At 36.6% G+C, this 15,785-nt stretch overlaps 1 protein-coding gene across 6 annotated transcripts in view; it reads right to left on the bottom strand.

The window, feature by feature from the left end:
* Nucleotides 1-15,785, bottom strand: part of MARK1 (microtubule affinity regulating kinase 1) — a 58,773-nt gene that overhangs the window by 17,100 nt on the left and 25,888 nt on the right. For 4 of the 6 annotated variants that reach the window (XM_051783550.1, XM_051783552.1, XM_051783551.1 and 1 more), the window contains exons 4-9: nt 10,811-10,859; nt 9,622-9,687; nt 8,577-8,647; nt 7,527-7,583; nt 3,587-3,823; nt 3,378-3,497 (exon numbers count right to left, since the gene is read on the bottom strand). In XM_051783550.1, coding sequence (XP_051639510.1) covers nt 3,378-3,497; nt 3,587-3,823; nt 7,527-7,583; nt 8,577-8,647; nt 9,622-9,687; nt 10,811-10,859 — 600 coding nt within the window. Of the gene's footprint in view, nt 1-3,377; nt 3,498-3,586; nt 3,824-7,526; nt 7,584-8,576; nt 8,648-9,621; nt 9,688-10,254; nt 10,387-10,810; nt 10,860-15,785 lie in introns of those variants that run through there. The other 2 variants (XM_051783554.1, XR_007903961.1) reach the window with 2 other exon arrangements.

Here is a 15,785-nt window from a genome sequence, read left to right as displayed (position 1 = left end):
TTGCAAACACCGAATTAAGTTATTTCTCACAAAGAGCCACAGACTCAATTTTCCATTGATATAACCAAATTCTTTGTATGTAGTGCTGCTGCCAAATTACAGACCCCAATAGCTGTATCCTTACGAGAACAATACAGAACTTTGTACTTGGGCCAGTTTATATTTTGCTGACAATAAGACTTATAGATTTGTTCTACCATGGAATTGATTTTTTGGCTTTTGAGGGGGATAAAGGGGAAGGGATTGTGAACACATATTGCTATATTGTATTTCTGACACACAGAGCATGAGTCTACTTGACAGTAGACTTTGGTTACATATTTGCAGTCTTGCAGTAACATAAGCAACTCCCCAAAGAGTACTGTGCAGTATCTGCAGTCCTTTTTTAAGGCATCTTTTTTAAAGATACCATTAAATAAATCTGAAGTTAAGTAAATCTGAAGTTTAAGCACAATAAAGTGGATGACAGGAATCACTGCTCAAATCCTACTCCCAATCTTGATGCTTCTTGAATTAACAGGCAAACCCAACAATGCCCACTTAAAGTTTTTCATGTCTCTTCAGTAGGTGGATCTGTAGTTCAATGTAATCTGTTCTCGATTTCCATCTGTTAAATATCTAAACTAGCTTCTGTCTTTCAAATACACAGTCTCAGAGGCACACTGAGTTATTGTACAACTCTTAAACAGGCTCTTACAATCAAGCATTTTGAAGCGACACAAACAATCCAATTCCAGGATCAATATTACATTTGTGCAAGTTCAGCTGGGCTTCCAGTCAGCTGACTGAAGAGCAGCAGCCTTGCTCAGGGTATTTAAAAATCTGACCCAAACTGTACCTCTTAAACACCAACCCAAACTAAATTTCAACCAACTAGGTATGATGAAGAAACTTTCCCTCAATTTTCAGAAAACTATCTAATAAAAATCTAGTCTGGCTCAAGACCTGTCTGTGTCAAAATTATTTGCTTTATTACACTTCATAAGCATAAATCTGCTCTGTGGGAATTTCGAAGCAATACTACGCAAAAGAATTGAAGACTGAAGGAGAGGGAAAGAGGATTCTGTTGAAATCCTGACAGAGAGATCCACATATTTTATGACAATGCATTTTTCCCATCTCTTCCTGGGAAGATTTACTGGTTTATAACAACATTCTCTTGCTTCTAAAATGTTCTCTCTCTGCCGCAACCACAAAAAAGTCTAGATGAAGCATTTTAATAAAAATTTACGTGGTCCTTACTGAAGGGCAAGTGCTAAGCCTAACCCATACAGTGCTGCCCCTGTGTGAATCTCAGCTTTGATGCTAATGTCACTGATAAACATCCTCATGGGAGGGTCTGCAAAAAACATGCATGGGAACTGAGAGGGTCTATGGCTGGGACTGAGTAAATAATCAAAAGACAATGCACAAATAAATCTTCCCCACCTAAGATGACATTGTCTTTCCACTTTTAGAAACTTGTAATAAATATATACTTTCATTCTAAACATGTATTTTTAGGAGTGCTCAGAGAGAAGAAACAGTAATTTCTTTCCAAACCACACACCATAGTTTTTTAATTCAACAAATGTGATTTCAGAAATATTCCTTTTAAAAAAGGTTGTGATGTCTCTCTCTCTCTCAGATTAGCATACTGATCATTGCCTGTTATCATCAGGGTCTTGGTACCGGCTCAAGACCCTCTGTCACACAACATTCACTTGCTCTCTTCCACACAATCTGACAACCTTGCCATTTCAGCGAGGCTGCTATTCAACACCTCTCTCCAGGGACTGGAAGGAATTTTAGAAGAACTGGATAACACTACAATATCTAGAATGAGAGTGAAATTAGATCTGAAGAGAAACTGCTGAAAATCCAGAAGAAAACTCAGTAAAGGAAAAATCTATTTTCCTAAAACTTAAACATGAGACAAGAAAACAGCGATTTTTCAGCATCTTCGAGTGACTACACTCTTGTCATTATGTCCACTAGACAGTAATAATTGCACATAATTAATGAATATCAGTGCAGTAGAACCCATCATTCACTATTCTCTTCATCACAGATTTTATTCAAGTTAAAACTATTTATAACAAGTCATAAACCAGCATCAGTTTGAGATGAGGAACATGCAGACAGAACTCAGTGAATGCAAGCTTCCTTGCACAGGTAGCATCCATGCCAGGGAGCATAACTCATGCCACTACAAATAAAAAGCTGCTTAAATGGGATTATTCTCTGGGACACCAACCACTGCTGCACAAGTATGTGTAGAAAGATGAAACAAAAGTCACTGGTGATTAACTCATGCAAATACTATTTTAAAAGCATTCTGTTTATCTTCTGCTCTACTTTCATCTCTATGGTAAGTAGATGCTATTTTTAAAAAATCTCTTGTTGTTAAAGAAATCACAAAATAGAACAGAGCAGCTTTTAGAGTGAACTCTACACCAAATATTTGTTAAATACCAGCTCTGGAGTTATTCAGTAATTACATGCCAATACAGCAATCTTGAACAAAACAGCTCCTTAAAAAACACTGAACCTTTTAGACACTTTACAAGTTATGCACAAATATACTCCACATCCCATGAAAAGAAAACCCAATTTACTGACTAAAAAAAAAAAAAATTATAACTCAGTAGAAATCCTCAAAATAGATTTTAGCTAAGGGACACAGCAGGTATTATTATATATGTTAATTTTTCAGCTATTCAGAAACAAAACTACCAGGAGGGGGAAAAGAAAGGATTGAACAGAAGTAATTAGCAATTATTAGTTTATCATTCAAAGAGTCCTAAGTGTTTACACATATTATGGCACTAAAACTAGCAAAAATCCCAGTTTTCCATCACATTTATTGTTCTTGTACAAATATTTTCAGTCATGCTGAAAACAGTAAGTTAAAAAAATTATGGTCCTGCCTGCTGCTGTTTTTGTATTTTTGTTCTTGGGGTTTTGTTTGTTTGTTGGTTTTTTTTGTTTTGTTTTGTATTTTGTTTTTGTGGGGTTTTGTGTGTGTTGTTGTTGTTGGTGGTTTTTTTTTCTGAAAAACTCCAAAAAGAAAATATTTACAATCTTGTCCTGCTTTCCACAAATTTTGAACTATCTCTATTAGCTGACTGAAACAACAGGGAGCAGCTTGCACTTGGAAATGCTCTTCAGTGATAGTCAGCTGCAATTTAAAAGGTTAGACTTTCATTCATTAACACTTTCTATTTTCAAGCTATACTGTTTCTGGGACATTTCCTCACTAATTCTTTTTAACAAAACTTTGGGGCCCTTCAAACAGAAAGGAAGTATCTATTGTGAAAAATAACAAGTCTTCAGAAATTACTGTACGTTACGCTTTCTTAATCTAAAAACCTTTTTTCCAAGATGAAATGACTTACTTCCAAGCTGCCTCGTTTTATTGGATTCAGTACTAGTAGCTTCTTAAGTAGATTTTCACAGTCTGTGGACATATAGAACGGAATGCGGTACTTCCCCCTCAGTACTCGCTCCCTCAGTTCCTTTAAAATAGAGTTTTAAAAGGTGAGCTCCTCATGACACAGGAGATTTAAAGACAGTAAAAAGCCAAGCTTTCAGACTGTAACTGTACCTTTAGGTTCTGTCCATCAAATGGCAATGATCCGCTTACTAGTGTATACAAAATCACCCCAAGGCTCCACACATCCACTTCAGGACCATCATATTTCTTTCCTTGGAAAAGTTCAGGAGCAGCGTAAGGCGGGCTTCCACAAAACGTGTCCAGTTTATTACCAACTGTAAATTCATTACTAAAGCCAAAGTCTGCAATTTTAATGTTCATATCTGCATCAAGGAGAAGGTTTTCTGCCTAAGAGAAAAATAAAAGGGAAAAAAGACAAGGTTTGTATCAAAATAAGTGTACATATATATATATAGTATAATGTATCATCAAGCAATAAAAAAATGTTTCTTTTTCTAAAATGATTGACCATCTGCATCTTTCTTGCAGAACAAAAGAAACTAATATCCCCAAATACATTACAAGGACTGAAAACTGACTATGTTTACTCAGGAAAATAAAACTGTTAAAAGCAGCTAAATAGATTTAAAAGTCAGCTAGTGAATCAACTACAAAGATTTTATTTTCTGGAAGAAATATCTTAGTTCAGCTTTAGACTCAAGTATCTAGACATCTCAGAATAGCAGCTGCAGCTTTTGACAGGTTCATGCCAACTTCTGATGCCAAGGAGAGTAAATCTAATCCCAGACATCATCTACCATTTTGTGGAGTAAATGTTAGAATGGATTTAAGACTTTAGAAGACCTTCTGCTTACAAGATGAAACACTTCAAGCTACATGCTGTATCTCAGCATTCTGTACCAGAAAATTCTCTCCCTTTTATTATTAGCATTTGCTGCAACAATAACACCAAGGTGTTAACACTCAAGTACCTAATTTTTTTCATACACAAAGTATGTATTCCATACATCTAAGAATACTAATGCCCATGCACCAATGCATCACATAAACATAGATGCAAGTATACAAGTACCTGGAAAGTCAGTAAACAGTATCTTATATTTACTATCACAGGTAGGTCAGAAGATTAAAAGGGTGAAGTTACAGAAATACTAATAAGTACCGTGGAAAAAACCTGCATTTCTCAAAATGCAAGGAAGCTCATCTCAGCTCCTGATCTGCATAATCAGCAACACAGGAGCAGCACTGAGCTGTGCAGCAATCCTCTTTCAACAGCAGGACAGACAACAGTCAGTGCAAAGGGTTCACCTAATTGCCAAACATCAGTTTTATAGCAAACAGACATGTCTCAGATGCTGTGCCAGAATGGAGCTCAGAAAAATATAAAAATGCCTTAGCTCACCATCAGAGAAGCAGCTAACTAATTGTTAGTTGCTTTGATTAAAAGAGTAAATATGATTTTGTTTGGGTTTGCTTGTTTGTTTGGGTTTATTTTTAATAATTTCACTTACACTCAATGAACAGGAGACAATTAACCATCAGTAAATCAAGCTAATAGCTGCGCAACAGAACTCAGCCTTTATCAGGACTAAAATACAGCCTGTTTGTAAAAACTCTATCCTGGAAAATATTTTATTTTCCCAATTCATGAGAAATTCATGGGACCTGTGATCCCAGCTGGTTCCAGCTGATGTGCCTGCAGACAGACTCACAGAGCTATTTTCCAGATTTAACAGCCTTTTACACTACTGCACAAAGACTTCATTTTCCTTGTGGTGAAAACAGTACTGTCAGTGCAGCTGCTCTGCGATTACAATAGTCCTCCTGGTTCAACAGTACTCTGCTACCCGAGTACCCCATGCTTTTGGGTTCCTCACTTCGAACAAAAGCACCAAAAAACATTTTTAATAAGCCAAATAGAAAGACTATGCTCTTGTTGGTTACATGTTCAGGGCAAAAAAATACAAACAGAAAAGGTAAGGTAAGTTTTGTGCATCAAGGGATGAGCAAAGCTGAAATTGGTTATAGCTGTTTATAATCAGAGAAAGTTAAAAGGAGACAGTTTAAGTTCCCATGGGCCTTGCACTTCCTCCTCTTCTGCCAGAATAGCCTGGACAAACTTGCACATTTTCTTAAACAACTTCCCAGTTTAGTCTGAAGTAACTTAAATTTGATAGAGTTTAACCTGTTATTAAAGTCAAAAAGTCTCATCAAAAATATCCAAAGTGGTGGTAGACCTCTGCCTTGTGGTGCTGCAACGTCAATTGCTCAATGAGCTGATACCATGGAGAGTTAACAGAAGCAGATGAGAATGCAGACACAACTTTAAAGTTGCTTTTTCCTTCTCTGCAGCTCCACGAGAATAGTTTTAAAGGAGACAGATGACATAATACTTGGAAAGAAGAGACGAAGCAAGAACACCTCCTCAAAGCCATACATACATTTAGCCCTTTTTCCTTTGGGAAATGTATTTTTTGTTGGCTAGGTTGGCTGGCTCTCAATTACACCTAACTGAACTTTACAAATGAGTCTACCATAACTCCAGCCAAGAGATGATGAAGAGAGAATATCAAATAAAAGAGTTGTTTTAGAGCCTGCCTGCCTTGCAAATAGAAAGATCAGCAGCAGACTACTTGTGACAGGTAATTCCTGCGTGAACGCTGCAAAGTAGTTTTGGACGGGCCTGTGAGGAATGCAGTGAGCTGTGTGTGTGCTATGGAACTAAGAAATGGAGTGGTGGAGGCTGTAACAGGCTCTGGGAGAAAGAGCAAGATACTGAGTAACTGCAGGGGTTAATGCAGCACGACTCAGTAGTATAGCTGGGCTGAATAAGCCAGTGCTAGATAAGCATGAGGAGATGGCTGGCATTCTATTTCCAGCCAAGTGTAGGAGTGAGAGAACCAGGAGAAGTGGCTTGTCCTGGCAAGCCAATAGGTACCTAGGTGCAGCCTTCTGGAAAGCTCTAACAACAGTGGCTGCAGTAAGCTCAGGGGAGTTTGACAAAACATTCACAGGCTCCAAACCACCACACAAGACGTGGAGGAATTTTTTTAAATCAAGATTTCAGTGAGATCCCAGCCCTTTCCTTCCTTGCATTCTGACTTCAGAGTGCTGGCCTGGCACCTCCACCATCAGATGACAACAATCCTGGGGCAGGGACGACTCAGCAGAAAAGGATGTATTATCCAGGACCATGAGCACATGCAGGAGCTGGCAGATCGATAGATATGAGGGAACAGATTTTTAAGATTGAAATTCAGAGAACACTGTAGTGTATTATAAGAAAATTAAGACAAAGGACACTGGTGGAAAAAAAAAATTATTCAGCCTCAGCTTTTCACAAGTATTGAGATACATTAGTAGAAAAGAACCTACACCAATGTTTTCTTTGTAAATGTACAAAGACATCAAAGCAAGAGCACAGGACAGCTTTTAAGTGGAACTTGTGTCCAAGTCTCATGATATCTAAACTTGGCACTAAGACAACTTCATGCTGAAGGGCTAGGTTGTACCTATTGTTGTTCAGCAATTGCTGAACTCTTTATATGGTCTGGTGGTTTACATAAATAGATTACCAGAAGGTATAAAGAAAAGCAAATTCAACTAATTTCTCTTTACCCTCAATTTATTTTTCTGCCCAAATTAGACACTACAGTATAAACCAGAAGTTCAAATGGATTAAAAATCTAACATATTTCTTAAAAATCACTAAGAAAAAACCCTTTTACATATCCTTGAGATATATTTTAACTGAAAATATTTTAATTAAGTAGTGCTGACTGGTATCAATTGAACTTCTGCAGCTTCACAGTGTAGATATCAGCATGACAGCAGGTATAATTCTCTGGAGAGCATGTCCTTTCCTTAAAGCCAAAATTGGAATGAAAGTAACATATGTTCTATTCTTGTCTCTTCCCTGTTCCAACAGGCAAGCTATGTTATTTTTGTGCTTCAGAAAACTAAGAATAAAAAAGTGAGTTCTTTCATTCACATGTTTGAGGCATTCACAGACAGTGGCAAGGACAAATATATAGAATGAAATTAAGACTTTACTGTCAGGCAGTAAAAAGTAAAATAAGTAACAACCTACCTTAAGATCACGATGAACTATGCATTTTTGATGACAGTACTGTACAGCAGATACAATCTGAAACACCAAGATGAACAGTGAATTATTTTATTTCAACCTCAGTATAAGTTTTTGCATATTATTTAGTAATTTTGGTTCCTGATATGATTCATTAGAATGTAAGAAATGAGTAAATAAGGCTTTTATTTTAGAAAATATTCATCTAGGTTTCTTTCATTAAGCTTAAATACTAAAAGGTCACTAAAAGTAGCTCATTTTTCTAAAATATTCTAAAAATAAGTTTAATACATACTCTTCGAGGTAATAGGAGAAATATATTTTAAATGCAAATCACCCAATAGCAATAACTATTAAAAGGAAATCAATCCACCCTCCAATCCAATAGTCATATGTATCATCTCAGATTTTATCTTCTAAAATATCAATTGCCTAGCTCTGCAATTCACCGTCAACAGAACAATTCATTCAACATTTTCATATGTGTCTTTCACATATATAACAAAAAACAAGTCTGAAACAGCAAGTTCGGAGCAGTTTCTTTACATGTTAATTATAGAGCTTAATTCTGAAGAATACCAAACATGTTATATTTATCTAATTAAAGTTTTTCCAAAATACTCACTACAACCAAGGTAATAAAAGGATTAAAATGAGAAAGTTTGTAAGAAGAATATAAAATCCTATTACAGAATAGCCTTCATACAAAACGGTGTGACATGACACAGCAGTACATGTCATCATATCAACATCTGTAGATAGAACATCTGTTAAATTCTAAAATATTCAGAAAAGGATTTAAACCTCAAGTGAGTCACAAAAAAAAAAAAAGTGACTCTTAGGAACATCGACTACAGGAATGTAAAACAATCTTACTATTTTTAGACAGCATGTAGGAAGCAGATATTTTTCTCTTCAGGGATTTTTTTCCACTGCAGCTTTAATAAACATTATCAAAACAATTAATATTTTTCTAAATATTAGAAATATTTCATGTCTATCTGAAAACACCATAAATAGAAACAAAAGGAAGAGTGAACGTTAATTTCATACCTGCCTGAATTTTGAACGAGCCTCTTTCTCTTTCATTCTTCCATGTGCAACTAGGTAGTCAAACACTTCTCCTGATCATGACAAGGACAAAACATCAGTACTATTTTTTTTTTATTGCCATGCACAATCAAATCATGCTTGAAAACAACACACACCCCATGCTCCCTCCTTTCTTGAATGGAAAGGAAATAGAAGCAGCCAATAAAAATTCTTTTTTACTGTTTGCACTGGATTTAATTTTGCAGACACGTAATAATCAAGAAGTGTAAAAATGGAACACTTTATACTAAGGTTTCTTCAATTTTTAAAATAAATTGACTTAATAACCACTGTGAAACAAACAAAATAATGAAAAATATTCATATTGTATATAAGACACAGTGGGAATCAGGCAACTTCTTATGTACCAGATTTGTTTCACATATATCTAGTGGTTTCACTTAACATTATCTGTACTACTTTTGTTTTTTCCATCTTGTACTCTTTCTAATAAAGCTGCTCAAATGCTTTTCAGAACCTCATCTTTGCAGTGTCTGACAGCAGCTTTTCCTAGCTGTGTGAATCCAGCCCTGTGCTGGATTCTCTTCCCACATTCAAACATCTCCCATTCAGGTGCCAGGCAGCTTCTCAAGCAAGCACTCACTGTCCCTTCTCACATGATCCTGTGGGTCCCCTTTCCCATGTTCCTTATTCCCTTCCCAGATCTGCCTCTCCAATTGCTTTGGCACACAATTTCAAGATAAAATAAGGCACCAGTGCTTGCCTAAATATAGCAGATAAATACCGAGTTGAGTTTTTGCCAGAATCAGCACCAGATTATCTCCTGATACTACAGCAGAAACCTCAGAATGGGAACTACCCTTAAGCACAAACCTAAGAGGTTACTTTATGGAATGTGATGCAAGGAAGAAAGTCTGCCCTGGGAGATCTGCTAGGACTGTTGTGAAGGCCAGATTGCAATAACCCATTAACCGCTAAATCCTTAAATCGTTTCTAGGCATGTAACTGGCATTTCAGTTTAACACAGATTCAAGAATCCACTTACCCCCACTGGCATATTCCATTACCAAATACAACGTCTTTTCAGTCTCAATAACTTCAAATAATTTTACTGCAAGAAAAACGAATGAGAAAGAGATTGCAGCTGGGAGTAAAAGCATAGCACAAACAAACAATTATACTCATGGAATGAGTATAATTTAAGGCCAGTGATAACGTTATATCATACAGAAACTTTATATCCTTTAGGTTAGCATTCTTTTGAGGGGGGAAAAAAGCAAAATTAATTTCTAAACCACAGTTGATAATAAAGCATATTAATTCATAATTTTCTCAGAAGTTTATGCACACTGTACAAATGAGTTCATGCTGAAATTAGTGTTTAATTTGACACAGATGTCTTTAAGATCATACAAACCTCCCCTGTTTTGCTAGTAAACTGCTCACAGTCAGAAATCTGAGATTCTGACCAACTAAGAACCAAATGGATACCAGAAATGTTAAGTCTGACTTCCCTCAGATTGCAATAGTAACCACTCATTTAAAACAAACACAGCCCCACCACCACCCCAAGAAAACAAAAAACAGCAGAAGCTATGAATGCTGAAAAAGCAACAAACAATTCAAGGGATGAGAAGGGAGTGCCTAGCATGTAATAACTTGTACACCTCGTCCATACCTTGTATGCAACAAGCCCTCTGGCCGATTCAGGACCATTAACTGTCTCTGGAACAAGACTGTCCAGCCCTCCTCAGCCAGAAGAATTGTCATCACAAAGTAGGGCCCTGAAGCTGTGGGGTAGGTGAAAGAACTAAAGCAGAAAGGGAAAATTACATACTTGGTAATTCTAATTTTCTGGAAATATCAGTCAGCAGGAGTCTTTCCTAGACTGAACTAATGGAGTTTTGCTACTCTCACCTAAGAAACTCATGCTTTTGGGTCTCAAGAGTAATTTCAGTGGAAGAGGGGAGTTAGGGTTCTTGACAGACCGGAGCGCTCCACATCTCCTACTCTATGTAAGGTTTTCCTAGACTGAGCAGTTTACCTCCTCAGAGCAAAATTCTTGTTGCAAGCAGAGTCAACAAAGAAAGGTGAGACAATGAAGCATTTACTGGATGCCTACTGTCCTATTATCTCAAAAAAAAAGTTAATAGCAGTACATTCCAATAAAGTCAAGTAGAGTAAAATGTAAACATTACAACAAAAAAAAGTTTGCAGAAATGTAGGGCTCCTACCAATATTGGGATGATTCAGTATCTTCATTATTCGTACTTCTCGAAACAACTGTCAAGGAAGCAAGACAATTTTCTTAGAGGATGTTTATTTGGAGAAAGTTACACAAGATAGGTAAATTTAGTATCAAAAAGGAGACAGAAATGGCCAAAGAAAGTAGCATTAGCGTAAAATACAGAAAAATATAATGCAGTGAACTCCAGAAAACAATATACATCTTAAGCATTATATAAAAAGAACCACTACATATGAAAACCAGAATAATTTTTAAGCTTTATACAGACACACTAAGTTTTATAACCCTTTCTGGAGTTTCACATTGACCAAAATGGACAGATTATTCAACACAAGTTTTCAGTGTCTCTTTGCTCTTATTTCTTTGGTGACTGGCAAGCTCAGCCAACTACCCTGAATACAGACAGAACTGCAGGTGCAAATACAAGGTGCAGGACTACAGACAAGTCCAACAGGTGTTCAGATGGAATTGGATACCAGGAATCCTGATGTCCTCCAGTCCTGGTGCTCCACAGAGCTGAAGCGGGCAAGTTAACATCTCACAACTACCAAATTCTACACTGGGTCACAAGCAGTGATGCCTCCTCTCCCCCCAGCAAGGTCTGAAGGATTATGATTCCTGCAAGTCACATAACTAGAGATAACTGGACAAACTTATAGCCCTAAGCCTTATATACTTAAGACAATAGTGGATTTTTTTTTTAAACCAGAAACAAGAGATCATCGCTCTTTAAGTTTCTATTCTTAAATTTATGGGTTATTAATTAGAGCTGCAGCAAGACTAACCTAGGTGCTCAAAGGACAGAAGGCAAATGAAAGAAATCCAAAATGACCACATAGTTTGGTGCTGTACACTTGAGGCTGATAATACTGATAAGCTTGCACTGGTTTACTTCAAGTGAACGACACATCCCCATCATCAAGTCCACTCAGTGCTGTACAGTCTTTAGTCCCTTACTGGGCTAAAGTAGGATGCTGAAATGAAGGAAGAAATTCTCAGTGGCTTCAGCACAATGCTTAGACATTTTGGAAACATCTCAGCACTACAGCCCTCCTTACAGAGAAACTTGGCTCCACGCAGAAGTGCGTTGTTGCTGTTTTCTCTGTCTGGTGTCTCTCTCCATTTCCAAAATTAGTCCCATTTGTTCAGATCCAACCCTCACAAAAGGGTAAAATTATGCAAGCCAGAGACCAAACACCTCCTCAAGAGTAGCACTTTAGTGTCTATTTTATGATGGCTATGGTTACAAGTTAGAGAAATTAAAATTCTTTTGCTTAGACAACATTAATGGTTTTTCACTCCATTTGTGCAACTTCATCATAACGTTCCTAAAATTCTGCATTTATTCTACAAGTTAAGACTATAGATCTTCTTGAAATTCAGCTTTTGATAAAGTACTATTGCTACAGCTTAAGAAATAATAATACAGTTCTGTACTTAAATTATTTAAGAATTTCACACTAATTACTGTGCATTTGCCCTATAACTGCCATTAAAACAATTTCAGAAGGAACCAAAGACTAAAAGCATTTCTCTGAGAAAACGTAAACAGTATGATGCAGTTTGCTTGTGTACAATATCTAACACATGGGTATGTAATACTGTGCACCAGAATTAACTTCAGCAAATATTCTTGTTTACTCATAAAGTCAGTTATTGCCAAGAAAAAGAACATCACACCAGGACATTCTTTGTGCATTTTTTTGTTTTTCCAAGTATTTGAATTTGTTGCACAAGAATAAATTTCTCTGCTAAATCAGTATCAGCTGGTCAGAAGCTAACAAATCTAAACCAATAAATGGTACACCTTCAGAAGAGCTTCTAAGCAGGTATGTGAAAAGCTGCAATTCCTGCCAAAAGATTAGAAAGCTATTTCATAACTTAACTCTCTTAATGTTGGTATAAAAGTTACAGCAATGAGCACATACCTTCATAAGCAGGATTCAAATATGAGACTTCTATAAAAAGTAATTTCAAATCTCACAATTCTACATTTCAAGTAAAGCACATAGTTTAAGATTCAAATTGATTTTACAGTGACATGAAATCATGAAATTTTGTTCCACGTGTATTTTTTATTTTCATAAAGGAAAAGCCTGTTAGAAAACAGACACCAAAGTCTATTTTCTTCAAGACACAACATTACTGACCTCCAGTCTGATGCAGATATTTTGTTATATGAAAGAAACATTTTGGTCCAGTTCTGAATAGATTACATCACCAAGACTGGAAGTATGGGCAGTTTATTTACAAAAATGAATAATTTTTTTACAACATCTTATATTGCATATCCTGTGGTGTCAGTCTCCCTATAAACTCATGAGAGCAGGGAAAGAGAGAAATCAGCAGAGTAAGAATTGAAAGAATAGCTTAAAACTTGGAATCTACCTGCAGGTACCTGCTGACTAAATGGTTTGCTCTGAGAAAAGATTAAAAAACCCTAAGTGGTTGTACTCCTATAAAACTCCTTTCCCAAAAGGCCACCCACTACTGAAACTACAGTAAACAAGGTTGGCTTCTTCACAGGGAGATCCACATTCCTCTCAGTTTGTGCTCTGCAGTCATTACCAGCTTCTGACAAGTTGCCAGCAGTGTTTACCTGTAACTCGACATTTTCAAGACCTTTTTCTGAAGTAACTCAGGTAAAGGACATCTTGCAAATTAGGCAGATGTAACTTACACAGTCTGTAATGCTCCTACGTTATGAAGTCAAACAGCTTCAAAGCTGCTTGATGTGACACATACCTTCCAACCCGTGAAGAAAGAAATGTTTGAAAGGCTGGAAGAACTGAAACAATGGAGCAGCACTGTGTGGACACCACAAACACAGCCACATTACACCTTGTGTAGTTCCTGGCCCATAGGGTCCAACCAGATATCTAAGTGTCTCTCAGCAGAGTGTGCAGACAGAACAGGGAACCTTATTTCAATATAGTTCAAAACAGCAGAAAGGGAACAGGATGGAATTTGGACAAATGAACTGTCCTCTGAAGTCCTGGTGCACATTCAGGATTTCATTTGGTCCAGTATAAATGCATACTCTTAAAAATTAAGGAAATGCCAATGTGCACCCCAACTTTCTCTCACAAGAGAGAAACAATCCAGAAAATCTCTGAATGATGGACAACACTTCAATAAAAGAGTTAACAACATTCAAGTATTAGAGTACATTATTTTACATTGCAACTCTGCAATATATCTCCCCTGGTCATTAACACTTGTTATATCACTAATTATATATTTGCAAATATAGATACCTTTAAAAAATAGCTGCTACACTCCTCAAGAACACCCAGGATACATGTCTTTCTTTGCATGTAGAGGTATTTAAACAAAAAGACTATAGTTATTTCCTACAAAGTCAAGTCTGTTAAATTCATAAAAATCTGGACATAACAGTGATATTGCTTCCCCTTTCACGACATGGCAACCTGCAGGATTATAATCTATTTTACTGATAAAAAATAGCATTTTCAGAATTCATGCATATCTGTTTTTCTTGAGCAGCAGTGTACTGCTCTCTCAGAAGGTATAAGTGCTCCCTGACTTCTCTCCCCCAGCTCTACCACACATTTATAGGACTACTCTTCATTCTTAAAAAGTGCTACAACCAAAAAAAACCCTCTTGAACAAGCATCTCCTTGTTGTAAAGAGGCTGTAGCCTTAATAGCTTCACTTACAGAAAAGAACAGTCAGCACCATACTGAATTCCTAAAACTTGCACTTACGGAAAAGGCACAAGACTTAAAAATTCGAATCCTGCATTCCCAGCTTAATTTTTCAGGGCACAGATTGCAGAAAGTACAAAGATCTTATGTCACACCATTGATAACACTTCTACTTGCTGCCAGATTGACAGCTATGTTTAAGATTTACTATTTTAAGTCACTACAATCAAACTGAAGATCTTCAGTTAACCAAGGGTTTTTCTTGCTTTGAAAGATGTACTTGAACACTTCTCTAGTTTGTAAACCATTTGAGAAGGGATGTTGCAAAAAAAAAAAAAATTGCTTTCAAAAGGTAACATACTGAAATTGTTTCAAATCTTCTACTACTTCTTTACTTCTGTTTTTCTTAACAACAGAAAGAACCTAAGTTCATGGCTTCAAATATGTTTCAAGAATAAAAAGCTCGCTGATCCTTAAAAGGGGAAAAATCTGAAATATAATTTCCTAATTAAACCTATTAAGGGGGGGGAAAAAAGCACCTTCTGCTCCACTAGTAGTTTGCAGAAGAGCAGCAGAATGGTATTTCAGAAACATCCCTGATAAAGCCAGTACAAGACAACACTTCCAATGCAGCAGACATGCAGAAAATAGAACAGCTATTTTGATATAAATTTGAGTTATGACAAAACCCAAATACTTATATTTGGGAACAAATTACAATAATGACAGTGGAAAAGCTAAGTCAGTACAATATGTTACTATCAAGATAGTAACAAAGTCAACAAAAAAAGCCAGCTCTGTCTTCTAAACAAGTGGCCACTGAGTAAGGTGGGAACTATATACTGAACAAACTAAAACCAAAACAAATCCAACATTGATTTCCTAATTAAAGAGGTAGAGGTCCTGAAGTGAGATAAAGAACGTAATTTAAGACTATCGCATTGCATGCACAAGAAAGTAAAATTAAAAATTCCCAAGGTCAGCTTACTTAAACCTCCAAATGTCAGGAGACCACCCCAGTTAAAACAACTATGTCTGAAGTACCCTCTCCATACTACATGGCATGAATGCCATTGGAGAGAACACCTACAAAAAAACCTAAATGCTATTTGCTTTCATACCCGTGACTAACTACAGACCCAGCTTGCATGACACTTTCAGCAACTGAAGTATGTGCTCAGATATTTCTGTTTACAAAACAGAATGGTGCATGCCAAGCTGTGATGACTCATTTCACTTAATTAGGTCAGTAGCAAGTACTGTGGCAAAACCTACTTGCACTTAGTATCCAGT

This window comes from Manacus candei, unplaced genomic scaffold, assembly GCF_025592945.1.
Source record: "Manacus candei isolate 608988 ecotype Guabito, Panama unplaced genomic scaffold, ASM2559294v1 h1tg000017l, whole genome shotgun sequence".
In the NCBI taxonomy this organism is placed as follows: Eukaryota; Metazoa; Chordata; class Aves; order Passeriformes; family Pipridae; genus Manacus; species Manacus candei.
Note: the sequence above shows the minus strand (reverse complement) of the source record. Positions and strands in the feature narration are given on the sequence as shown.